The 26,190-nt window shown below is 41.2% G+C and overlaps 2 protein-coding genes across 8 annotated transcripts in view; one reads left to right on the plus strand and one right to left on the minus strand.

Moving 5' to 3' along the window:
• The first annotated feature begins 762 nt into the window (after positions 1-762).
• CDK1 (cyclin dependent kinase 1) lies at positions 763-9,591 on the plus strand. 4 transcript variants are annotated; one of them, XM_065670856.1, is made up of 8 exons: positions 763-863; positions 2,086-2,136; positions 3,536-3,692; positions 4,758-4,881; positions 5,247-5,417; positions 5,986-6,149; positions 6,281-6,422; positions 9,249-9,591. In XM_065670856.1, the coding sequence occupies exons 2-8, from the start codon at positions 2,100-2,102 to the stop codon at positions 9,360-9,362; spliced, it is 909 nt and encodes a 302-aa protein (XP_065526928.1). In that variant the 5' UTR covers positions 763-863; positions 2,086-2,099; the 3' UTR covers positions 9,363-9,591. The 4 variants fall into 4 exon arrangements, with proteins under 4 accessions (XP_065526928.1, XP_065526929.1, XP_065526931.1 ...); XM_065670857.1 differs by lacking the exon at positions 763-863 and adding an exon at positions 922-995; XM_065670859.1 differs by lacking the exon at positions 763-863 and adding an exon at positions 1,192-1,270.
• A 7,146-nt stretch (positions 9,592-16,737) lies between these two features.
• Positions 16,738-26,190, minus strand: part of RHOBTB1 (Rho related BTB domain containing 1) — a 74,829-nt gene continuing 65,376 nt past the window's right edge. For 3 of the 4 annotated variants that reach the window (XR_010610767.1, XR_010610765.1, XR_010610766.1), the window contains 2 exons: positions 19,613-19,836; positions 16,738-18,859 (listed from right to left, as the gene is read on the minus strand). The gene's annotated coding sequence lies outside the window, so the exon portion shown is untranslated. The remainder of the gene's footprint in view (positions 18,860-19,612; positions 19,837-26,190) is intronic. The other variant, XR_010610768.1, reaches the window with a different exon arrangement.

Below are 26,190 nucleotides of genomic sequence, written 5' to 3' on the forward strand. Positions count from 1 at the left end.
GGTTTCAAAGTAGCACTTTTTCTTTTTTTTTTTTTTTTTTTTTAATGTGTGTTACATTACCACTTCCCCAGGTACTGATGGAGCAAGGTTGCTACTGCTAGAGGACTCCCTGGGCAAGGCCCACATGTTGGTTATGTCCCAGCCCTTCTTTTGGAAGCCATGATAGCATAGGGATTAATTAAAGGTTCTTTATCTGGGACCAGTGATACGAAACTTTAATTTGCCTACAGACATATGTCTTGTCTTTGGGGGAATCAAGTCACCCAATGACATTTTATTAATGTGTGTACTTTAAAACCAGCTTCAGAAGTCACAGTGATACTTCACAGGTCAGCATCCTTAGAGCCAGAAACAACGATTTTATGCTTTGGCCCACCGTGGCATCCAAATCTAAAAGACTTGCTTGATTAGAAGGAGCAGCTGTAGTCACAAGCCTAGCTTGATCCAAATATAGTTATATTCCATATACTATGCAAACAGTCTAATGCGTTATTCGAGCAGCGACCAGTTCACCCACTGTCGCTGTCCCAGCGCAGACTACTGCTCCAAGCGCCCTCTTTTTACGCCAGTTGGGCAGAAAGGCTTTAGCCTCCACGAAGCCACCCGCCCGCACTGGCCGCGAACCAAGCGGACGCTCGACACATCCTCAGCTTGCCGCGCCCGCCCGCCCCATCGTTGTAGAAACCGCCTCTCGGCCTCGCTTTGGCGCCGCAAAAACGGTGCAAGCTGATTGGTCGCTTTGAATCATCTCGGCTCGGCGTCATTGGCGGAGCACTGCAGCGGCTAGTTCGAATGCCCCGTGCCCGCCCCTGAGCGAGCACGGGCCATCTTTGCGGCGGGGAGCGGGCGCGGCGGCTCCTCAGGTGAGAGAGTGGGGCCGTGGGGAGAGCGTCAGAGGGCTTCTCCTTCACCGGGGGAGAGCGAGAGGGGGCTCCAGCCCGGGCAGGCGGCGCTGGTCCCGTAAGGGCCGAGCCGTAGCTTCTCTGCTGCCGCTGGTATGCGCGGCTGCGTAACGGCTGGGGGGGGTGGGGGGGTGGTGGTGGTGTTGGTGTTCTGCTTTCAGGTTGGGTCGCGGGCTGGGCCTGGTGCTCTCCCTGTCCCCTGGCCCTGCAGCGGGGCGAGGGGCTGACGGCCTGGTGCGAGCTCGGCGCTTACAGCGCTTCTGCCGCGCTTAGCCCTTGTTTCGGAGGCTGGGCGGCGGCGGGGTCCCCGCTTCGGAGTGGGACCGTGTGCTGGGGCACGCTGCGGCCCCCATCCTTCCCCGAGTGGGGTAAGATCGCCCTTGAGACGTGGGAAGGGAGGAAGATATGCAGGGCGGCCGCTCCTCGAGCGGACACTTGGGGCTTCTGCCTTTGTTGGGCTCGGCACCGGTCCCGGTTTTGAGGTGATAGGACCTGTGGCAATGGGACAGGAGCTGGGCCACTATGGGAACGTGCTCCTGATCTCGCTTTCTCGGTAACGGGCTAGGTGTAGGGGTGAGTGCTCGCTTCCTTCTCACTCGCTTAGCGACTGCCTGACTCGGCAACCTCCTGTGGAGCTGTAGGTAACTAGCTACAAATTCGCTCGTTACCTCGTAACGCTTCAGAGCCTGGTAATAAAACTCAGCTGTGCTGAATGAAAGCGGTCAAGGGCGGCATTGAAGGTGTGAAGTGCCAGTACCACAAGGTGCTAATGCCCCTTGAAGTTTGTAACTGTCCTTTTTAGTTGTCAAATAACATGGGGCTGGTGTTCCTTTATCTTGCTAAGATCAAACCGTGTGATTTTTAGATATTAGACTCCTGCTAATGAGTAACTACATAGAACTTATAAATCAGGTGTTTTTTCAGCTGCTTGGAGGAGCTTTTTGCAGAAAAGCATTTTCTTTAAGTTGGTGTCCACTCATACTTTGTGATGTAGTTTTTCTAGTTGGAATCCTGAATAAAAACTTGTTTGTTGAAGAGAGTGGTTAAGTCTTCCATGTTGGATTCTAACTATGTGAGACAAAAATAGCTTCTAAAGACTTGGCATAATTTCAGTGACTTGGCTGTGTTCAGGGCAGCAACTGTTCATGCTTATGGGTTCTCCTCGTTTTCCTGTTCATTTCAGGGATAACCACAACAATGGATGATTACACAAAAATAGAGAAGATTGGGGAAGGTAAGTATACAGAATGGAACCTTGTAATGCTCCACTCTTTGAGTTGCCAAGTGCCACAGAAGCTCTGCACTGGCTATTAGAGGAACTACTGATATTCAACTAACTGGGAAAGTAAGCTTGTGGTTTACTGCAGTAATTAGTTCTCTAAAAATTTTCAGACTGCCTTTCTTTTGAGGATGATGTGGTCTGCTTGAAACAACCGATCAGTTGTTGAGAGGTGTCTGCCTTCATATTGATGGCTAATGGTGTAATTTTCTCCCAAAAAGGAGAGAAAATATGTTCTGAGGGCTGAAACTAGATTTTCAACTTGGGAAGCTTCTCCATTCCTTTGTGTATAGTCTTGCTTATTTTGCTTGGAGCTGCTGGTAGGGAGTAGTGGTTTGAGGATAGGCTGCTCTGATTACATCATTACTGCCCTTGTAAAGGAAAATAGCAGATTGTAAACCTCTGGAGAAGTGAATTGTAACAATTAATTTACTAAATGGCACTAAGAAGTGCCATTCACTCCTCCAATGCAGGAGTTAGTCACACACCCCACCCCTCCTTCACTGGAAATCCAGCCTTTGTTAAATGTTGAAGTCTGTTTTAAAATGCTTTAGGAGAATTTGCAGTATGCTACTCTGATAAGGTACCCTCAAAGGTAATAGCAAAATGTATGGGCTTGGATCTATTAACAAAGCTTTGTAAGTAAAGCCTTGTGCAAGGATCTTTCTTGTAAGACACTAGATTGATTGTGTTTAATCTTGGCGATAAATGCTTCAAGAAGGGTAAAAAGAGAATATTTAAGCTGTCTTGGTTTGTTAAGAGTTCTATTCCTGTTACCATTCCTCATGATAACACTCATCATTAAAGTAGATTGTTGATTTGGAATTTACTACTGGTTCCAATTTTAGCTTCTGCTGAGATCTACAGTACTATCTTCTCTCCTGCAGTGAAGGTTGTGCTAGAGGTATTTCTATATTTGACTAATGGACAGCTAGATCTCTGATTGCAGAGGGAGCACTAAGTTTTTTGTAGCTAAACCTTTACCACTTTCATATGACGTATCAATGGGAAAATCATAACTCCTTGGGGATGAAGAGGTATAGTGATCTTGCCTGAAAGTTAATCAACTTGAAACTCAAGCAGTATCTGATTTTTATAACTGCATGTTCCAAATATTCAAGTTTCACAATTGGGCTACAAAGTACTCTGTCCTAACAATGATACTGTTCATGGATGGCATGCCTAAATGATACTATTGCTTGGTTCAACTGCCAGAACTAAATGGTAGTTCTTAATCAAGCCAGAGACTTAAATTGCAAAGACTCTTGCCTATGTTAGCAATTCTTATTTGCAATGACTTATCTGTAGCTGGAGCTGGCATGTCCTTTATGTGTTTCACTGTTGTTTTGTTCAGGTACCTATGGTGTTGTGTATAAAGGTCGGCACAAGACCACAGGCCAAGTGGTTGCAATGAAGAAAATACGTCTAGAAAGTGAGGAGGAAGGTGTTCCAAGTACTGCTATCCGAGAAATTTCTTTGTTAAAAGAGCTGCATCATCCCAATATAGTCTGGTATGCATATTTAGCGAAACTCTTTGAAGAGCACTAGGTCCCTTTACATAAGAGATTATTTTTCTGCAATTCAGTGAGGTGATAGCTACTCTGTCACTGTCTGCTTTGCAGTAAATTGCTATAGTCCCAAATCCCATGTTTATGGCAGTTCTCTAATTGAGACTTCCTTATGCTGCCATTCCCTATTCTAGGAATCTAAAAGTTTTTGTTGACTTTTGTAACTTACGTAGATTATCTTGAGGGTTATTGTCAGAGAGGAAACAACATCTCTCATGAAAACTGTGTGAAGCTGTTACTTTGGTCTCAGTTTTATTTGCCACCTTGGAATAGACCATTTGACTTTAGTGTTATTACTTGAACCTCTGTCATAAATCGCCTCTGCTGTTTTGTTGCAGAGATTTAAGTGTTGCATTAAGATGCTGTCATAGCTGACATCTGAGGTATTGGTGAAACTCCCACCAGTGACTACTTGACATGTAGAATTGATTGCAGCTATTGTCTTCCCTGCAAATTATTTACTTATTCTTTTGGTGCTGCGAATTCTCTAATGTGCCTCAAAACTAAACAAGTTCCAGCCATGTAGTGTCTCAATGTATGCATGCTTGTGCTTAGAACCCATTATAATTTATTAAGGATGAAGGAAATACTTAAACCTGTGTAAATCCTTCTGTGTCTACTAGGTTCCTATTATAATATTTCCTTAAGCCCTCCTGGTAATTCAGGTGCTGCTGTAATAGGCCAGCTCCAAATAGAGGTAAACACCAACACTGGGTCATTTTTTGAGGCAGCAGTGCTTTTTCTCAGGCTTTGTGTCTTATACTAGGGATGAGGGAACAGAAGTTTAAGAGGACCATTTAGGCTTTTATTTGTCTGATACTATTTCAGGTATACTTGGTTTTCCAGATGACAGTATAGCTCACCAAAGTCTGTTAGTCTTTTAAGATTGAAAGCTAGACATTTATAATAGGAACCTGGAATTGTCAGCTTGTATCCATGTGGAGAGGTGAAATGCAACTGTGAGTCCGTGCATTTTGCAATGGAGTTGATCATATACTCAATTTTTAGTCTTCAGGATGTTCTTATGCAGGATTCAAGACTGTACCTTGTCTTTGAATTTCTTTCCATGGATCTCAAGAAATACTTGGATACTATTCCATCAGGCCAATACTTGGATAAGTCACGTGTTAAGGTAATGAGGACAATTCCTTAATTTAAGAGAAATTAATCTAACTATAACCTACAAAGCTATAAGCAGCTCTTAGTTTCAGTATAATTAACTCTTTGAGGTGAAATGAAAGGTTAAAGAAGCATATGTGGGTAGTAAGATGAATGTGAGTTTTGATTTCAAATGCCACTTCAAATTCTTATTACTGAAACTGAACTGCCTTGAACTAAGCTTAAGCAAAGAATTAATTTGTGTATCTGCAATATCTGCAATGCTTTGAGTCTCCATTCCTACTACTATGCAGAGGGACAATGTAAGAGAACAGCTTTATGTTGCAGAACATTACCTTGTACTAAAGGTTACTCCATTTTCTCTTTCATCCTTTCTAGAGTTACTTGTATCAAATCTTGCAAGGTATTGTCTTCTGCCATTCAAGAAGAGTTCTGCACAGAGACTTAAAACCTCAGAATCTCTTAATAGATGACAAAGGAGTGATTAAACTGGCAGACTTTGGATTGGCTCGGGCCTTTGGAATTCCAGTGCGGGTATACACTCATGAAGTGAGTTGGAACATCCTCATGGTGATTTGGACTATGCTTACTAGCTTCCTGATAATAACTGAATATGAAACAACTAAAAAAGAATCTGAGTTCTTGAAGTTGTAAACTAACAGTATAAAAAAGTTGTATCTCAGGTTTTCTTTATTCCATGGCTTTCCATCTCCCTGACGGTGGTTCGTTCTACTCTAAGGTTCCAAAGATCGCAAATTCCACTATTACCTTGATGGTGAATCAGATAGCCCAGGACTTGTTGCTTACTGTCTCGTAAGGGCATTTTTCCCTCACAAAGTACTCAAGTCTGAGAGTTTTAGTGGCTAGGTGCAAAAGCCTTCCTGTTCTTTGGGAAGGTACTGTATGCAACTGCTTCACCTTCATCAGAAACTACTGCAATGGAGTTTAAGATGCTTGTCTATAAATGGAAGTTTGAAGCTAGTGTTTTCACTGAAACTTCTTTGACCAGTTATTATTTCAACCAAAAAACTTTGAATACTGCCTAATAATGAATGAGCCAATGTGTGTGCAATTAAATGGCCTGATTCTTATAAACTTAAATTTCCTTGTTCAATAGGTAGTGACACTGTGGTACAGATCTCCAGAGGTGTTGCTAGGATCTGCTCGTTACTCTACTCCTGTAGATATATGGAGCATAGGTACCATATTTGCTGAGCTGGCAACTAAAAAGCCTCTTTTCCATGGGGACTCGGAGATAGACCAACTGTTCAGAATTTTCAGGTATGTTAGGCCGAGCCTTTCCTTCTGACTTGTTGCAGCTTTGCATGACAGTGCTCTGTTTGTATTAAAACCATGGTAGTGCATACAAATTTCAGTCTGAGTTGTTTAACATGTTGCTTATGCTTACATAGAGCTTTAGGGACCCCCAATAATGAGGTATGGCCTGAAGTGGAATCACTGCAAGACTATAAAAACACATTCCCAAAATGGAAACCTGGCAGCCTTGGAACACATGTCAAAAACTTAGATGAAGATGGACTTGATCTGCTGTCTGTAAGTAGTCTGTCCTGCACAAACTGCTCATTAAAAACTGAACAGGTCTAAAATACATAAAAGTTTACTAATCAGTCTTTTCTAGAATGAAGATATAGAGATCTTCTATCTTCAGATATGGGTTGGTATGGGTTGTTGTTCCTGTGGATCTGACCGTTTGACATTCACTCACTACTTTCATAAATAATAAATTATTAGACTTCCCTGAGGCATAATTGTTAGTGAAAATGGTTTTTAAAATTTTTTTTTACACTAGTAAGCCAGGTACAACTTGAAAGTGAAGAGGATGAGCTTTTACAAACAGGCCTAAGTGAAGGCTCCTGCCCATAAACTTGTAGCTATAACCTTCCTGGAGCCAGCACTAATTACCATATGGCATGGGGATTAATCTTGCCTTTAAATTGAGTTAAAGATTTTTGGCTGTGGTAAACTGACTTTTTAATCGGTATATTTTGTGTCTAGTGTGAGTTTACTTTAGTTCTGTGGTCATGCAGTTGAACTGTCCCACTAAGATTTCATTTGGCAGAGCTCTTCATCAGGCTTTTCCATTTAGTGCTCTCCCAGCTCATGTGCTGCTGCTGTGGCCTAATTTAGATCACAACTTAGGTGTGATCTTAGATGCGCTGAAGTATAAGAATGTGCCTTTGTGATTTATCCTTTGGCTCTCCTCAAGCTGCATTTGCATATAAGGGTGTGGAGTGGGTACTCTACAAGTCCTTAGGAAGGCTTGAAACTTCAGAAGCATCTTGGTACAAGGAGAATCTTGTACAGCAGTAACCTGTGTAGGTGGCTCTTGTTTTTAAGCAGTCAAAGTAGTTTATTGCCATGTCTGTGACAAAATGCTTTGAATAAAGTGGTGGTACCCAAAAGGCTCAAATGACTGCAATTTCTCTCACATTTTCTTTGTGAGAACTGTGCCCACAGTTCAGACAGAAGCCTGAACGTTTGTTAAACATAGTTGTCCTGGATAGCTCTCTGAAACTTGTAGCAGCATCATCTTACTGAGTTGAATGATTTAAGATGTGAGTACCTCTTCTGTGTCCATTGACAGCATTATTATTGAATCACTTTGAAGTAGAATTGTAAATGATTGTATTTACAAACTAAAATCAATTGAACAGGCAAGTTACTTGTTGACAGTCATGTAACTGGTTAAGTACTCATCCAAGCTTAGGTGTGGCTTCATTGTGTAATACCAATGTTTTGGGATGCTGCTACTAAAAGAAAAATAGTAGTTCTGTAAATGGTGTTAACACAATACTAATTTCAAAGCATATTACATTCTATAAAATTTTATAGTTTTATCTTAGTAAATGTTGACATTTTACTTTGCTGTTAATGCCTGGTGATGGGTATGACTGAATTCTTTGGCATCTGGAATCTATTTAAGCTTCCTATGGCACTTTCAAGTTTGAAGAAGTAATAGAACTTTTAAATGCAACAAAACTGAATATTTTGTTCTGTAACACAAACACAGCATTTTAAAGCACTTAATGGCTTGTTGTCAAAAGCTTTATGTCAGACTCTTTAAGTTCCAGGAAAAACTGTTCCAGACTGCTCAGGCAAGGAATGGTCACTTACTCTGTCAGCTGGAGTACTGTAGTCTCAATGTGCAGCATCCCTTTTCACAGAAATTTGCCCCTTCTTGTCTGACTCAATTTTAAGAGAACTTTTGATATTGGTATTAGCTGTAGGATACTGTTGTTCTGGGGTATAGCTAATAGGAACCTGTCTTAAGATGAAATTGGACATGCAAGGGTAAATCTAAAGACAAGTGTTTCATTTGGCAGGAGCTCAGAATATAAATGCAAATTCAGTGATATAAATCAACTTGGAAGACTCCCTATAGGGTGAAGTCTAAAGATAGTTAACTGTCAAGACCAGTAGGGTAGTACCCTACTGGGCAGGGTCATACAGGTTAAGATTTTTTTTTTTCTGGAAGATGTTTGTTGTGGGCATGGGAAAGAAGCAGATGGTAGAACCTTGATTATGTGAATTTGAAGTGTATTTTTCCTTTAGGAAGGAGAAATAAAAGCAAAAACACTTTGCAGAGACAGTTTTCGCATAGTACAAAACTGCCAAACGCTTCATTCCTATATTCGTTTGGCCCCTTGTTGCATGATACAAAGTTTAGGTTTTTGGTTTGGTTTTTTTAATATTTAACTGCTAGGAAAATTCTCTAGCTTTTTCTTATTAAGTTCCAGTGTGCTATTTTAGTGGCTACAGCATCCCCTTTATTTGCTCTGATAATCTAAATCTAAACTTTATTATTGAAGTCTTCAGCTAAAGTAATTTACGAAAAGAAACTGAAGATTTTAAAATGCCATGTTTCTTCAGTTCTGCCTGCTTTTAATACTTTAATCTTTTGATTTTGAAACGTTGATCACTCATACTTTAACTATGAACTGCTGCACCAAGCTGAGTAGAAGCAATTTGACATTGGTTTCTTCAATGTCAGCTTAACAAAACAAGCATATGACCACTTGCCCTTAAAAGCATTTTGGGTTTTAACAGCCTGAAGCTTATTTATTTCCCTTAATTGAGAAGCTGAGACTAATTATGGCCACTGACACATGCATGAACTGTCATGAAGTTTGTTATTGAACAGGAGGAAAAATGTTTCTTTACTTTCTGAGATGCTATGCACTACTACTGACCTACTACTGATAGGTAGAAATAAACTCTCCATCTATGAGAAATCACAATGTAAGAGAAAACATAGTCTTTATGGCTACTTGATTATTACTATGGTGAAATAGCTACCTGTTTAACATGATTTTAATTACCACTTCATGAGGGAGTAAATTTGTTTCTTTTCTCTTCCAGAAAATGTTAATTTATGATCCTGCAAAAAGAATTTCTGGCAAAATGGCCTTGAATCATCCGTATTTCGATGACTTGGACAAATCCACTCTTCCTGCTAATCTGATTAAGAAATAATAGGCCTTTGGACTAAATCAACCACCACAGTGAAATAATTGTGATTACTTTTACTATTAAGTCTGTCTGTAACTTCTATGTTCGTCTAAAACTGTGGCTGTGTTTAGTCTGTTTCGGTTTAAATGTTATCTACATGTAAATATTAATCTATTAGTACTGAGTTCAAATACAATGCAAATATTGCTGCCATTAATGCAGTGAACTTCCTATAAATAAAGCTTTAAATACAGTGAAGGACTGAACTCATTTCCAGACTATGGCTGACCTAAGCTACTAAATTGCTGGTCTTGGTATGATAGGAATATACAGTAGGAAATTTCCCTGAAGTTTCAGTTGTTTCAGTATAATGTCAGTTAAGATTTTTACCTGAGCATGACAATCAGTTTGCCAAAGGACATGTAAATTGAGGTATTTTGAACTGAAGAACTGCAGCTTACTAAAGCCAAGTAGGTGTCCCAGTTTTGAACTTTGATTTCTTGAAGGTATTTGCAAATAAGCATTTGGAAAAATCCTTGCTCTGTATGCTTTTGTTATCTTAAAGGCCCAAGAATTTAACTAGGTGTTGGCATGTTAACTTGTGAATTGGCGTAGTTCCACCTTTTGGACCAGTCAAGGTATTACACCTTAAATTTTACATGTACAGCCTATATACCACTGTGTAACTGCTTAATAGGCCCCCTACCAGTTGCTGATAGTAATGCAGATCTCTGATTCTTGCTAAAGGTAGAACATCCTGGATTATGCTTGAATTTGAATACTAGTCTATCTTCATACAGGAGTGATCAAGTAAATGCTGACTTAAATTGACTGCTAGGAATTGTAATTATAGACTGAGATGCCAGATGTCTAGAGACTCGCTTATGATTAAAGCAGGAGCTTTTTAAAGCTCCACAGCATTTTTCTTTATGGGTAAGAGTACTGTAAAAAGTTGAAACAAAATTCAAAATAATGTACTAATAATTGAATGCTTATTTGATTTCCAGTTGTTACCTCTATTCTTGGCTTTCAAATATGCCAGTAGCAGCAGGGTTCAAACTCTGTTGTGTTACTGGATCTAAGCACTATGATGCTGCTTTACTTCTTGGTTAGAGGTCAAAGCTTGCAGCAAAGCATAGAACAGTAATGGAAATATTTTAAGTTTTGAAGTCAAGCACATGACAGAAAATGAACTTTTCATAAATGGTGAGGCTTATAAGAGCCCTGTCCTATAGCTGCTAAAGAGTGAGACTTTGAAACAAAAGTAATGGAGATGACATCTTGTCCTTCAGCTGCTCACTGATGAGTAGCTGAAAGTAGTAGTGTCAGACCTAGTTTTTGTAAATGAGTAGAGTTTTTAGATGTAAATACAACTTGGGTTGTTAGCACTGCTCTCTGTAGAGTGGTTCTTAATGTCTAGAAGTATCTGGATACTGTCAGTTTAATGTAATCACTTAGCAGCTGAGAGCCAAGTAGGGCAGGTTTTTTTGAACTTGCTTATACAGAAAGTTACTCCTTAATTGAAGGTAGAGGGAAAGAGGATTGCTGTGGCTGACTTATTTCTATTACCAGTATTTGCAATTAAGTTATTTACTAGTACTAACAGTTAAGTGGGCACTTGTTTTGGGATAGAGATTGAACAATTGGTAGGATGCTATTTCCAGACAAATTAAACTAGGAATCTAATTTATCTGCTTATGAATGTAATAACTTGACATGAACCTTACAGCTCAAGCGATAGTATTGCTGGTGTTAGCTGGGTTACCATAGTGTAGAAAAACAGAGGAGAATCTGCTAGCAACCACTTCAAGTATCTGATGTTAATCCACTCAAGCGAATACTGGGGGTTATATATTCATCTCTTCATAGTGGACAAACTTAAGTTCTTTGTGTGGGAAAGACAACTTCAGCTAGGCAAAATCAGATTTTTGCAGTTTGCAATACTGGCAAAGCCCTATTTTTGTCACAGAAGTACTGGTATCTGTGATACAGTGAATGCAGCCTGTCTTAACTAAAAGACTTTCATACTGAAGTTTCTAAGGAAAGGTGCCTAAACAATGATTTACTGCAAGTTTGTAATCTACCTTGTTTACCCAGGCACTCTTATGGCTGGTGGTGTAACAGCTAACATTGTAGCTCTGAATGAGCTATTATACTGAATTATGGTACCAGATTATTAATGATACAGGTAACTTACCTTAACAAACGATTTATCCTCTATACTTTGTAACTGCCCTGCTGTCTAGATCTAGTATGTGGAAGCTCAAGCTGAGCATCTTTGTGGTGCTCAAGTTTTGGCTATCTGAAGCTGATTTATACTGGTAGAAACGTGAGGTGCCTTGCACTTCTGGGATTTATCTCATCGCGTAATAATTGGCAGCTCTATTTATTGATAGTGTTTTGATTGTGTATTGAGAGTTGAATTGCTATAGCACACTTGTCCTTAGTTGAGGACACTGTAGTGCTTGGCTTTGCTGGTTCCTAATTTTTTATTTGGATGTTTAGACAATTGAATTGTACCAGACCAACAGCTGGATATGGGCTCACCAAGTGATAGCCAGCATATTTTTCATAGCTGCAGATGGAGAATGATTAGCTGTAAATAGAAAACACTGCAACTTTCCTGAAGTGACTAGAAGTCAGTGTATTGTTTTCCCTCCCACCTATAGATTTAGTACTAAGTTACTTAGTAACTTGATTATGAAGTGCCCACGGTAACTGTTATTACTAGTAAATAACTGAAGTTTAAAGTAACCTTCAGGGGCTTCTGTAGTGATAGTGAACATCTCTTAAAAGCTCCATAGGTTTGCAGTAGCTTTCTTCTGAATGCTGGAAGAACTGGGTCTGGAATTACTTTATTTGAAACAGTCTGCTCTTTGCTAAAGTTCCATAATGGTGTATCAGTATTATCTCTGGTGCTATATCTGTTGCTCAGTAATGTCTGTTCTACTGCAGCACAGGCACACCCTAGCAGGGAATGATAAATTTACTGGTTTACTTAACTTGCTTGTCTTCTCTCCCTTTAAAAAGTAGTGCAGATGAAAGTTTGGTGTACACAAGAATCAGATTTTTACAAAGGATCAAATCAGGGTTTCAGTGTTTAAGTTTCCAAGTGCTAGCAAGCTTTGTTATTTTCAAAATAGCCAGTCGCCTACTAGAAACTTAAAGACTGAGCTCAGCTGCTTTTATTTTATCTATTAGTTAATTTTACTTAGAACATGGTATTACTGTCTACTGCTTTTAAAATAGGTGGTTCTTAAAAATAGAGATTTTCACAGGGAACAAAGAAAAGAATGAACTTGACTTCTTAAGGCCTTGAATGGGGTAAATACTGTAAAATCTTGTGTAAAAAGAAACCTGTACCTCTTCATGTGCTCATGCAGATGGAGGGGTCAGAGGTGGTCCTTCCTGGGCCAGTACTTCTAATTCTAGTGTTGTCTTTGTGTACCTGTACTGCAGGTGGTTGACTTTAGCTCCAACCAGATATCTTGTTTCCAAAGCAGTGTCTGTTTGAAGCTTGGTCTGACATGACTGTTCAGTAAGTTCCAGCTGCTCTGCTGGCTCTATTAGGCCATTTGGTAATTTTTGGTTTAAAGGCGAGAAACAAAACAACCCCCATCTACAATTTACCCATCTACCTACCCAGCTCCGAAAGAGTAAGGCTAAGCATGGTAGCTCATAGTCCATATCCACACCCCTCACTAGGTGGATTAGTTGTATGGAGATAATATCAGCCTCAGGTGCGGTCTGTCTTAACCCAAGTTACAACTACAGCTAATTTGTCAGTACTGGGAAAGGGCTGTCAGTACAAAGGAAGGGGTATTATCAATTTGTGCTGCTAAAGCTCAGATAAAACTGTTGCATTTAAGTGCTTAATACAACTGCAGTTACTAGAACTAGAAAAGTATTTACTGCATGCGTCAAAACAGTCCACTGGAACACAATAGTTTTCCAGGAAATGAGAATGGTACCTGCAGCTTTACACTGCCTGCAGTTAGTGACAGAGGGAATAAGATTATGATGTGTGTGACAAAAGGAAGGTGGCTAATGGTTAAAAAAAATCTTATTTAATGGAGGAGAATGCCATACACCTCTGAACAATTAAAGTTGGAAAATGTCCCTTATGCTTAAGTTGTCTTCTGACTGAAGACTAAAACTGCTATTAACTAAATCACTAGAGCAGCTCAGGGAGGCACCAGGCTTTTCAGGGCTGATGAGGCACTGACCTGGGATGGTCCTGCAACAGTGGTAAATGAATGTTTGATCTAATTTCTACTGTGCTAAAAAAGGATTGACTGACTAGCTTTTCACTGCTGGGAGTCGATCTCTTTTCAGCATCTGTAGAAGCTGTTTTCTCCAGGAGGGAGGGGATGTCAAGCTATTGTGACACTGCTAGAAAGGATCATGTAAATAATCTCCCCTTCTATTAATTACCTAAGAAACCTCCTGCTTGTCCTGGAATATGCACTACAAGTGCTCCTTTGCTACTTCCTCTTTTAAAGCATGCAGTAGGTCCAAGACTTACATTGGCTTAGACAGGATGGGAAATGTAGCTGCTAGAGTCACAAAGATGTCTATTCAGCCAGATTGCAGTTGTATGTTTGCTACACTTAAAATTACTTCAAAGCAGTAAATTAAACTTCTGCAGCAAACGATCGAAAACTAAACTAGTGTTCCTGTATCAGTATCTGGGGTTACTTCTGAATAGCCAGTTTTGAGCAGCAGAATTTCCTGCTTGGTGTCTACAGACCTGCATGAAAACAGAGCACTGCTATTGGCTCTTTGATTTTTGCATCAGCTTGGTAAAGACAGAATAAGTAAATGCTGATACAAAGGCCATTCTTCATTAAGCCTGATTACCCATTCTCAACCAAGTTCCTTGCATTATTTTCTGATGAGCTGCATCAGTTTATGGAGTAATGTAAACACTTCCTATTGATTTTACCACCAGCTGCTCTGGTTTGCATCGGCTGTGTCAATGACTGATTTCAGGTAATGACTCTTGGTTTGGTTCCCACTGTGTGTTCCTGTATTGTCTCATCACATGTAGATGTCAGCAGGTGTTCACCTCTGCTGTTGGGCATATTTTACTTGAGCATGATCTGCTGATCATTTCAATATATTCTCATTGTGTCTGAATCAATAGCAGTGTTTATTGCTGCTGCTGGTTAACTGACTAATTTCAAACATATATAGCCAGCCTATAGGTGGCTGGCTGTCTTTAATAGAAGACTTGGAAGTGGTAGCTGGTCTCTTCTAGTTGCTGAAGTGGCAGGTATTCTGCCTTTGGGCATAATTATTGGCTTTACAGGATTAGTTATATTCAGTTCTTTGAATTTATTAAAAGCCTTTCTGCTGCCCTCTGTAGGGTTTAGACTAGACTGTTGGAGGGGGTTGTTCAGCAAATATGTTCCCAAACTATTTTAAGTGGTTACCTATTGAATTAATTTGTGTAAAAAAAGTCCTGCCTAAAGTCTACAGTATGTGCAAGGCAACGTGTTTATGGCAGTCAAAATTTGTGATCTTGGTGATTTCCAGCAAGGATCCTTAGTCCTGGGTGCACATGCTTTGACTTGCTTGGCAAGCAATGCCCCCATCCTGGGTTCAGCAGTAGCAGTTATCTTTCTCCTTCTTAGTAGCTCGTGCAGCCCTGTGTTTTGACTTTTGGCCTGGGAACAGCACTGATAACACCAATGTTTTTAGTTACTGCTCAAATGTTTTAGTCTGACCAAGGACTTTCTGAGCCTCATGCTCTGCCAGGGAGGAGGGGAAGCTGGGAGGAAGCAGGGACAGGACACTGACCCAAACTGACCAAAGAGGTATTCCATACCACAGCATGTCATGCCCAGGGTGTAACGGAGAGTTACCCAGAAGAGCTAGGGACTGCGGGGGTTGGATGAGGTATTGGTCGGTACTTGGTCTGATAGGGTGGGGTGAGTTATTGGTCGGCTGCTGCTGAGGTGTTGTATTCTCTTCCCTTGTTATTTCCCTTATCATTATTATTATTGGTGGTAGCAGCAGTGATTTGTGTTATACCTTAGTTACTGGGTTGTTCTTATCTCAGCCCGTGGGAGTTGAATTCTTTTCGATTCTCCTCTCCATCCCTCAGGGAGCAGGGGGAGGGCAAGAAGTGGGGTGAATGGGAGAGCGACTGTGATTTATGGATGACTTTTGTTTAAACCATGATAGCCCCATGGACTCCTAATTCCAGTGGGAATAAAGGAGCTTCCCTGTTTATTTTCTCTGCACCTACTGCTTGTCTTTACACGAGACCCATTAGCTGTCACTTTTCCTGCCAATTGTCAGTCTTCCAGGAGATTCATTTTTGCTTAAAAGCAAAAAAAAAAAAATTGTTAGAAGTCCTCCTTGCTATTCCCTCCATCTCCCCTTCAGCGCTGTTTTTCTTCCTTCTGTCATCTGAATCTATTGACTTAACAGGCATAGACCTTTTTCACTTTTGACTGATTAGAAGCAGAACATCATAATCAAACCAAGGGCTGGCTGTGCCCGTCTTGCTTCCAGTGGGGACTAAAGACAATGAGGAGGGTCATCTAATACCTGAGGTTGTCACATTTTGACAGGAGAGATCAGGTTCTAAAATGCTCCCAATTGGTGGCATGGGAGGATAAAAGGAAAGGTCAGTCCTTTTCACCCTATGTGCTCTCCTAATGGATCATACTGTGAGGAGCTTACTGCTGTGACCTAGTAGGTCTTGAGACCTGGAGGGATCAGAAAGGATTTGACTACTTGAAGGAAGGCAGGGAATAGACTAAGTCTCCTAGTATCCTCCATGGGTCATCTTTGCTCCCCACAGGATCTTGACCTTTTTTGTGTTATTGAAGAACAGCCGCTCATCACCCAGTGTTTGCAAGCCCCTGAGCTTCTATGCTCCCTTTCAACCCCTTGCTGTGTAAACTGTGGACAGTAGTGTAAATATTTCACAGCTGTGTGCTGAACCAGGTTTGCTCTGGACTCTGAACATACATTGTATTGCAAATGTGCCTGACACCTGCCATTTCTCACCCCCTCCTCCCCCCCCACCCCAACCCCTCTAGTGCATATCCATGTTTCTGAAATATCTTTTAAGTCACTGGCTGCAAAAATGGAGGAGGAGTTCTATTAGATGTGTCTTGATTTTATTTTAAAACTATAATCTGAGGATGAGGAATAACAGCTCCTAAGAATTACCTCACCCAGCTCAGAATCTCATCCTGAGATATACTGGGACTATGGACTTCCTGGGAAGTTAGAGAGTTGCTTGGCATCCTCTGGTGACAGGCAGAAGGATAAAAGAAATGAAACAGTGTAGAACATTTAAAATAGGCAGATGGATGAGAAAGCTTCAACTATTTTGTGTTTCTGAAGAGAAAAAGACTTATGGGGAAGACTTTCTTAAAAGTTTTCTGAGAAATAATTATGATTTTATTAGTAAAAGCTGAAAAAAATTTGGGGAAGTTTGTTGGATATTTTCTAATCTCATTGCAGAAATTTGGTACTTTTCCTTGCATCAGTAATTAATACATTTTATTTCTCAGTATTTGGGGCTTAATACAGAAATGGGTGTAAATAAAAGCAGTGGAGCAATAAGAAATATTATTTTAGATTAACTATGACATAGTTGTCCTGGGTTCAGCTGTAACAGGTTTTCTTTCTCCTTCCTAGTAGCTGATGCAGTGCTGCTCCAGTAAACAGGTTTGCTAGACTGTGGATCAGGTGGCCTGGCACATCAGTCCCACAGAAGTATAAGGCTCTAGTAGGTACCGGTGCACAGTGTACCCTGATGCCACCAAGTTGTCAGGGGGTAGAACCCATTTATGTTTCTGGAGTGACAGGAGGATCCCAAGAGTTGACTGTACTGGAGGCTGAAATCAGCCTGACTGGGAGGAAATGACAAAAGCACCCCATTGTGACTGGTCCAGAGGCTCCATGCATCCTTGGCATGGACTACCTTGGGAGGGGGCACTTCAAGGACCCAAAAGGGTACCGATGGGCTTTTGGTATTGCTGCTTTGGAGACAGAGGAAATTGAGCAGCTCTCCACCTTGCCTGGCCTCTCAGAGGATCCTTCTGTTGTGGGGTTGCCGGAGGTCGAAGAAGAACAAGTGCCAATCGCAACCACAACAGTGCACTGGCGGCAATATCGCACCAACCGAGACTCCCTGATTCCCACCTGTAGACTGATCCATACACTGGAGACCCAAGGAGTGATTAGCAGGACCAGCTCACCCTTTGATAGCCCCATATGGCCAGTGCGAAAGTTTAACGGAGAGTGGAGACTAACAGTAGACTATCGTGGCCTGGATGAAATCACACCACCATTGACTGCTGCCATACTAGCCATGCTAGAACTTCAGTATGAACTGGAGTCAAAGGCAGCCAAGTGGTATGCCAAGACTGATATTGCCAATGCATTTTTCTCAATTCCTTTGGCAGCAGAGTGCAGGCCACAGTTCGCTTTTACTTGGAGGGGTGTCCAGTACACTTGGAACTGACTGCCCCAGGGTGGGAAACATAGCCCTACCATTTGCCATGGACTGATCCAGACTGCACTGGAACAGGGGCAAGCTCCAGAACACCTGCAATACATTGATGACATTATCGTGAGGGGCAATACAGCAGAAGAAGTCTTTGAGAAAGGGAGGGAAATAATCCAAATCCTGCTGAAAGCCGGTTTTGCCATAAGATGTAGTAAGGTCAAGGGACCTGCACAGGAGATTCAATTTTGGGGAATAAAGTGGCAAGATGGATGTCCCCAGATCTCCACAGATGTGATCAGCAAGATAACAGCAATGTCTCCACCAACTAATAAGAAAGAAACACAAGCTTTCTTGGGTGCTGTGGGGTTCTGGAGAATGCACATCCCAAATTACAGTTTGATTGTAAGCCCTTTCTATCATGTGACTCGGAAGAAGAATGATTTTAAATGGGGCCCTGAGCAACCACAAGCCTTTGAGCAAATTAAATGTGAGATAGTTCATGCAGTAGCCCTCGGACCAGTCCGGAGTGGGCCAGACGTAAAAAATGTACTCTACGCCGCAGCCAGGGAGAATGGTCCTACCTGGAGCCTCTGGCAGAAAGCTCCAGGGGAGACTCAAGGTTGACCCCTTGGCTTTTGGAGTTGGGGATACAAAGGATCTGAGGCCAGCTATAGCTGGGAAGATCGCAAAGTCTGGTGTGTATCTCAAGGGGATTTAATTTTGGGTGAAAATAGCCAATGAAATCAATTATATGCTGTTGCCTGCTATATAACACTTCTATAGCCCATCAGCTAGATGTCCATCTCTGCCACTCTAGGCTTTGAAAAGAAGATATGTGCTGTCATGATCATCAGAAGAGAATAAAATCATGGGAAAAGCTGGCGGCAGCAGCAGCAGCAGGAGTCTCCCAGAACTGTCCTCAGGTCATAGTCGGCTGAATCTGACTTCCCTCTGATCATCATCTCAACAAAGAATGAACTTTGGAACCAGGCAAGCTCCCCAGCGTCATCAGCAGGCAACCATCCAACACTAAACACGCTCTCTCCTGCCATGAAAGATAAGAAATAGTAAGAAATTTATTATAAGAAAGATATTATAACAGATGAAGGCTGACATCATGGACTGACTGAACTCAGTGAACTTTATAGGGATGGTCCATGGACTAAGGAATGATATCTGTGTGTGTGTGTATACATATATATATATATATATATATATACACATACATATATATATGTGTATATGTATATAAAGAGACAAAAAGTGATGGTATATGAAAAATGTAGGACCTGAGCATAACATAAATCGTGTGGAATAAGGGGTTGATACTGTCCTGGATTTGTCTGTAAGTTATTTTTTTCCTTCTTAGTAGCTGATGCAGTGCTGTGTTTTGGCTTTAGTCTGAGAACAACACTGATAACAGACTGATGTTTTTAGTTGTTACTCCAATCACTAACTTCTCAGTCTCCTCTCTGCCAGCGAGGAGGGGCACGGGAAGCCGGGAGGAAGCAGAGACAGGACACCTGACCCAAACCAGCCAAAGTGGCATTCCATACCACAGCACGTCATGCCCAGTATATAAACTGGGGGGAATCACCCAGAAGGCCCAGATCGCTGTGTGGGTATCAGTCCAGCAGGTGGTGGGCAATTGTATTGTGCATCACTTGGTGAGCAAGTGTATTGTGCATCACTTGTGTTTATTGTTTTTTTCCTTTTCCCTTTTTAGTTTTACATTCTTTCTCCTTGTTATTTCCTGTAGTAGTTTTATATTATACTATAGTTACTGGACTGTTCTTACCTCAACCTGTGGAGTTTATATTCTTTTGATTCTCCTCCCCATTCTGCCTGGAAGGGGGAAGTGAGCAAATGGCTGCGTGATTCTGAGTTACCGGCTGGGCTTAAACCATGACAGCAGTAAATCCTGATGTGTACGGGAATCGTGTTGTCATTATTCCTACTGTCTTTGTTTTGCCTCCCTCTTGACCACGAGGTGTCACTCTGGTACCTCAGCACTGACAACCGCTGTAGGGGGGCAGGGAAGAGGAGAAAAACTGTGACTCTCCGGGCTCCATGAAAAATTGAAGGGTATTTATTTTCTGGTAGGCAGCCAGGCTGAAAATACTGTCTGGATTGAAAGCCTTTCATGAAACATCTGGGCAGTTAAATTTTGCTAACTTCGGAGATGCCCGTACTGACATACTGATTTCTCTCTTTAGTGAAGAATCACTTAGGCTAACACACAAAAGCCTCTGTAAAACTATTTCATGCTGAAATTAATGATCAGAATGACTATGCTTAATATAGCAAATGTCACAGAAGTGCCAGTCAGTTGTTAAACTACAACAGGCTCATAATCACTATCACAAATCCCTATCAGCTTTCCACAGTGGCCAGTTTTGCAGTGGATTTCTTCAAGTCTGCATGCTTAATCTCTAGATTTCGCATTTGGTATTTGATGGGTGTGTGTGAGATTGTGTCTCTCTTTGTTTTGCAGCCTGTCACTTTCTAAATACCTTTCAAAAGTGTCACTAAATTCTCAGCTGGTACAAAAACCAAAACAAACAAAGCCCCACAACAAAAAAACCCCAAACAAAAAACTGAAACAAACAAAAAACCTCCAACAAACCCTCAAAACAAACCAAAAGAAAAAAACCACCCAAACAGTCAAGTTCATAGCATTCGAGAACACTGATTTACTTGTTTGTGCTTGTCGATATGGTGTTCAAAGTGCAAAAGCTTTTGGCTAAAAGCAGACCTGTGTAAAATACTTCTCAGATGACTCAATATGCTCTCAAAGGCATGGGATTATACAGTCACATGACTGACAAAACTCACCCCAATGCTGGTACATGAAGCATTAGGGTTGTTTTTTCCTCTCCTCTCTCGATGCACAGAGTGATGTACAGGTACATAACTAACAAGTTTATGCTAATAGTTCTGTTCACTGAGCTGCTTGAGACAGAAATGCAGGTGCTAATGTATAGGAGATGTACTTTGATAGTTATCCTTGGAAATGGAAAAATACACTAATCATTTCCCAATTCTCATTCAAGTGCTTAGAGTATGATCTAGGTATAAGCGCATTTTACACATATAAATGTAAATACATAGCTGGTGTCCTCTCCTACAGCATGAGGCTCTGTCAAAGTACTTATTCTGGTAAATGGGGAAAAATACCAGTGCTGCTGCTTCATATAATGGGGTGATTTTCAAAGACAGGTAAAATCATATAACATACCCATCTCCACAAGTAACATCAATTCTAAGGACAGAGAGTGAGTACAAACTAGATGAGAGTCCATAGTAAAATCTATCATTGACTTAACTCAGAGAGCTGCCATACATCTTTCTGCAACTCTTGGAAACCCTGCCAAAGATGGGCTCCGTGATTTAACTCTTCCTGCACATCTTCAAAAACCCAGGCCATAAGCCAGATTGTGTTCCTTTCCAACAGGAATGCTTAAACCTTGCAGCTTCACTTGTTCAGGTGGAGAGGTGTGCTCTCAGTCACAACAGGTTGCAGTGTGATGAACATCACACGCACCCCGATGCAGGTGAGGCACTAGCGAGCACTGCAGGTGGGAATAACCCTGTGTTTGGGGACCCTGAGTTCATAATGAAACTTCATACTGAAAGGCTATGGGGAAAAAAAAATCTATGGGAAATGTGTGTGGGTTTTTTTTCCCTTAGGAAATTAAGTGAATTACAACTAGAGTGCTCTGATTGCTTGTGACATGTACTATATAAACTAGGCTGGTCTCTTCAAAGCAAAAAACTTTACAGAAATAAGGTGGAGTTTAATTTGCCTTCATGTCAGCAAAAAGACCCAAAACTCTTGAGGTGAGTAAATTGCTTTGTATAATTTTCTCATGTAATGCATGTCACAGAGTAGTCCTGGCTTAGAATAAAGGCAAGTTTATGGATAATAAGAAGCAGCGCTTGTCCAGGTTTTCCCTTCTTCAAGCTTTGAACAAACATCAACTGCTTTAATCAACTTTCAATGCCTCTATATTGTCTTTTGAACTGAAATAGAGTGCATTCTCTGTATATATGTATCAATAATTTTAAAATAGTGTTTGCAAAGCAGAAGATCGTATTTTTCAATATCTCTACAACCAAGCAACACTAAAAATGCTTTTGCTTTGGTTCCATTGTTTGTTTGGTTTGATTTCCTTAGTTCTTAGGATAGGAGTAAGTGGACTTCAAATCAATTTAGTATTTAGAGGCCTGGAGAGTATCTCTGAGCTGTCAAAGCCAATAGTCCCTGTAGATGTGGTTTAGAGAAGCCCCTTAAAGTCTAGGCAAGATTTACATTAGCCGTGGCTTTGGTGTGTCTAGCACCATTTCTGCAATGAGTTTCATGTGAACATGACTGTTTGCCAGGGGAAAGCCAGAGCCTGGGGGAAGCTAAAAGAAAACTGCAGGCTCTGTGCCTTCTATTTATAGACCACATATGCCAGTTTTCCTCCCCCAAATGTGATTATTACATTCACAACACAAATTGGAGCCGAAACCTCAACAAAACTGGAAACTAAGCTGTTCAATGTTACCTCCAGCAGACAGCAAGATAAATACATTCCTGCAGTGTGCTTTTCAATAGCCAGCCTCAGACTTCACATCAAACAAATGTAGCGAGTGACAGATCATAACACATGCCTTTAAAATACCAGGGAAAGGAAAGCTTCTTCGGCAGCAGCCAGATAAACAAAACCAAACCAAAGCCCAAAAATTCTGAAGAGCCTCAAAGCATGTTACTGATGTGTCCAAGGCAGCTGTCAGCTTGGTAGTTAGCCCCATTCAGCAATAGTCATTTTTCCAGTCATTCTCTATGTTTGAATAGGGACTGTTTTGCTGCCTAGCTCTTAAGCCCTGTCCTGAAAGTCTCGTTACTTCAAGTCTCTTGGTGGGGGAAAAAAACCCAAATGAAACCTATGTGCCACTGCATTTCAGTTCTAGCTTGCTAAGACTGAGGAGGAACACAGAACAAGGAATATGCTCTCAGGCTTCCTTAATTTACCCGAGGCATGACCAAATGAAAGGGTTATTCTGGGACGTGACATTCCCACGAAGCAGCTGGCCTATACTAGGTGATACATGCTTTAGCCTGAGAGAAATGGGAGAAAAAGCTAGTTTAGTTCTTATAAAAAAAAATATGACTCTTGTTCAGGTCGCAACAACTGAGCCTTCGGAAAGGTCCCTGGCCAGCAGGAACATTTCTCCCCATCTGCCCCTACAATCTCAAAGTGACAGGCTCACAGCATTTGCCGTGATTTTGACAGTGCTTGACTTTGCAGTTTTATTAATTTGGCTTCCAAAGGAAAGCCTTTCCCATTCAGTGAAATTTCTTATAAGGACCCCAAAAGCCTTTCTCCTATTGAGGAGTGGAAGTCAGCTTTTTAGATGTTACCCGGGGGATTGTGTAATGAGTGTAGTACTAATTCAGAAGGGTTTCAGGCTATGGGAGTTATATGCAAGCTGGAAGAATCAGTCAGTGTCAGAAAGATTTGACATTAAAATAAGTTAAGGTTTATTATTATTACTTTATTAAAATTACTTTAATAATTCCTGGTTATAAAAATATGAGCTTTGTGATCTCTATTGGCCCTGTAAGACTTTCTGATCAGTAACAAGAGCCAAACTGAGACATCAATAGTGTAGACTTAATGTCCTGTGGCTACATGGAATTACCAGCATCTCTGCTGTCATTTAAAAGGCTTCTTGTTTCATTTTAAAGTCTCTAGGCCACACAGAGAGACTGGAAGGTGAAAAGCCCCACCATTCCAGTAACTAATTGTACCGGATTCTGGCTTCTCAACCTGGATCTGCTGGCAGGACACAGCTGCTGCCTCGTGAAAAGTGCCTCAGGTACCGCACTGATGAGCAAGCCCACAGACCCATGCCAGCCCTCTGCAAGGGCCTGAAGAGGACGGCATAAGGCTTGGCCCAGCTGTGCTTGTGCTGACTTGCCCAGCACACTTGCTCTGAGGTTCATGAGCAGTTTGCTCCCAGCTGCCACCTGCAACTATCTCAAGTTTACAGCAGCATTGTGCTCTGCAGGTCACTGCCCCATTGGCAAACCCCACTTGCAGTAAGATACGCTGGCAGAAGCAGGTAAAGGGAAGAGATCCAGACAAACCCACACATATCTGTTTCATAAACCACCAAACCATCACTTTCATGGTAGGAGGCATCTTTGCTACAGCAAGTAAAATTACAGCATGAGGAACATTTACCTAGACCACATACCAGATTGACAAAGCATCCCTGAGAGCTTCATCATGCTAAAGAAGCATATAGCATCAAGAGAGTCTCAGATGAACACACTTAAAGCATGTGAATATACCTAGTATTTCCTTCACGTATTTAGTCCCATGCATATATCCCCTGCAAAACCATAGACTGATAATGAATGCAGAGTGTAAGATATGGGTAGATAAAACATCAAAGGAAATGCTTTGCCAGGGAAATGGTGAACCCATCATCTGTGCGGTAGGTCGGAGAACACCATCAAGAATTATTTTTCTTTTATTGTGCAGAGGACAACAACACTGAAACACTTTTCCTCAGAATTTGGTGCCTGATAAAACCGAGGGAAAAAGGTTATACTTGAACAATTTCAGGAAAGCTTCAGCTGGAGACTGAAGGAGAAGCAGCAGCACACAGAACAAGATCAAATATCACTATCTCTTTCTTTTCTGGTCACCAGAATTCCCTGACCTTTCTTTCTTTAAGATCCTGTTTGAGGCCCTCTTTGAGATCCAAGCTCCAAACTGTACATAGTGCTGTGGTAGATGACTCCTTGCAGAAGAACACATCAAAGCTTATAAGTAGGTCTTCACTAAGAAATTGGCTGAAAAACATTTTTTTCATTTAAACTCTTTCACCCTGCAGAATGAAAGCCGGAAGATATTCCTGTGCTCAGTAGAACAATATTTGAGCAAATAAGATGGATGGAAATTATAATTTAAAACCATGCTAGACCTAATATAAATCTACTTTCCTAGTAGGTTAAAGCCCACTGAAATAAAGCCCATGGGAGGAGGAAGAAGAAGGGAGAAGGCTGCAAAGGCATCTGGGAGATGGGAAGGCTATGGAAGCTAAGCAGCAGCAGAGCTGATATTTCAGCACTTGATGCAGAGTAAGGGTAGTACTGAGGGCTAAAGGGAGCAAGAGGTAAGCTGTTTTACATGCTTCACACTTACCTGGCTTAAACTGATATTTTTCGTCTGTTGTTTAAGAAAGTGTAAACTGGAAAATGAGCTCTCCATTTTCAAAGGTCTATAGGAATCTTCCTTCCTTTGCATGAAACTTCCATCCCATAGCACCCCAGTGGTGACATGATGTTAGCAGTTTAGGTGCTTATTTGTTTAATCCTTTGTTTGCTCATGGACTGAACTAAATGCTCCTTTACAGCTTCCCCTGTCCTGTTTCAGCATCCAAGACTTTGGTCAACTAGAAACCTTCTTCTACATGAAATGTGTGCTTTGAATGAAACACAAACCTTGTGGTTTCATTGGGGTTGGCTTGTGCTAGTTAATAACACTGCAGGATGCCTCTTGTAAGGAAATATTTGTAAGCCCGTCATCTTTAGACTTCAGTCTCTGCTCCCTGCTGTTATGCTACACTATTGTGCTAAAGAAAGAGGTGTTTAATTAAGGAGAAAGTAGTAAAACATCTAATAACTGTAGGGATGAGTTGCCATGTGGGATATCTTGACCACAAATCCTAGCCGGTCACTCATAGCAGGGAAAATGCCTTGCTCAGAGTTAGAGGATATTGTTGCTGTAGCTTCAAACAATGAGCAATGACAAATAGGTGTGGGGCTCTGTGCTACTGATATACTTTCCATTAGCTCCCACAGAGTATTTTTATCTCCTACTTTTTCCCTATTCAGTGGGGTAATCTACCTATTTAAAAGAGGTGTTATGGTACTAAATTAATTAATCTTAGTAATATGCTTTTATAGCAATGCCTCATCTGCTACAGAAAAGTTAATGATCAGCCACTCCTGTTGTTTGAATTAGGCTTTCAGCAGCCCACTCAGCTTTTAATTTCCCCTTTTTAGATGTTGTAATGCATTTTTTGTTCAACAGATTTTCCTCTGCTCCTAGCAACCTTCAAAACCCTCAGCAGGTGGGTAAAATATCCCAAAGTGGGGGAAGTGAGACTCATATTTATGAGGAAATGTGATGCTGTTTCACAACTGGCCACACAGCTGTATTCTAGCTAGCTATGCAAGGGCAGGTTTGATTTGAGGCAGGCTCCAATATGTACAACTCAGCGAAAAGCAGAGCCAGAAAGAAGCCATCTGTGCAGCTGGCACAATACCACAGGGAACGGTATGAAGGTTGTCCTAAGGGCTCACCTGTGGTACTG

Source organism: Lathamus discolor, chromosome 3 (genome assembly GCF_037157495.1).
Source record: "Lathamus discolor isolate bLatDis1 chromosome 3, bLatDis1.hap1, whole genome shotgun sequence".
Taxonomy (NCBI): Eukaryota; Metazoa; Chordata; class Aves; order Psittaciformes; family Psittacidae; genus Lathamus; species Lathamus discolor.

Bases quoted from the DNA above. Each gene is read 5' to 3' on its own strand.
- CDK1 (XM_065670856.1), top strand. From the start codon at position 2,100: ATGGATGATTACACAAAAATAGAGAAGATTGGGGAAG. The intron at 2,137-3,535 runs GTAAGTATACAG...TGTTTTGTTCAG, and splicing joins AATAGAGAAGATTGGGGAAG to GTACCTATGGTGTTGTGTAT. The intron at 6,423-9,248 runs GTAAGTAGTCTG...TTTCTCTTCCAG, and splicing joins ATGGACTTGATCTGCTGTCT to AAAATGTTAATTTATGATCC.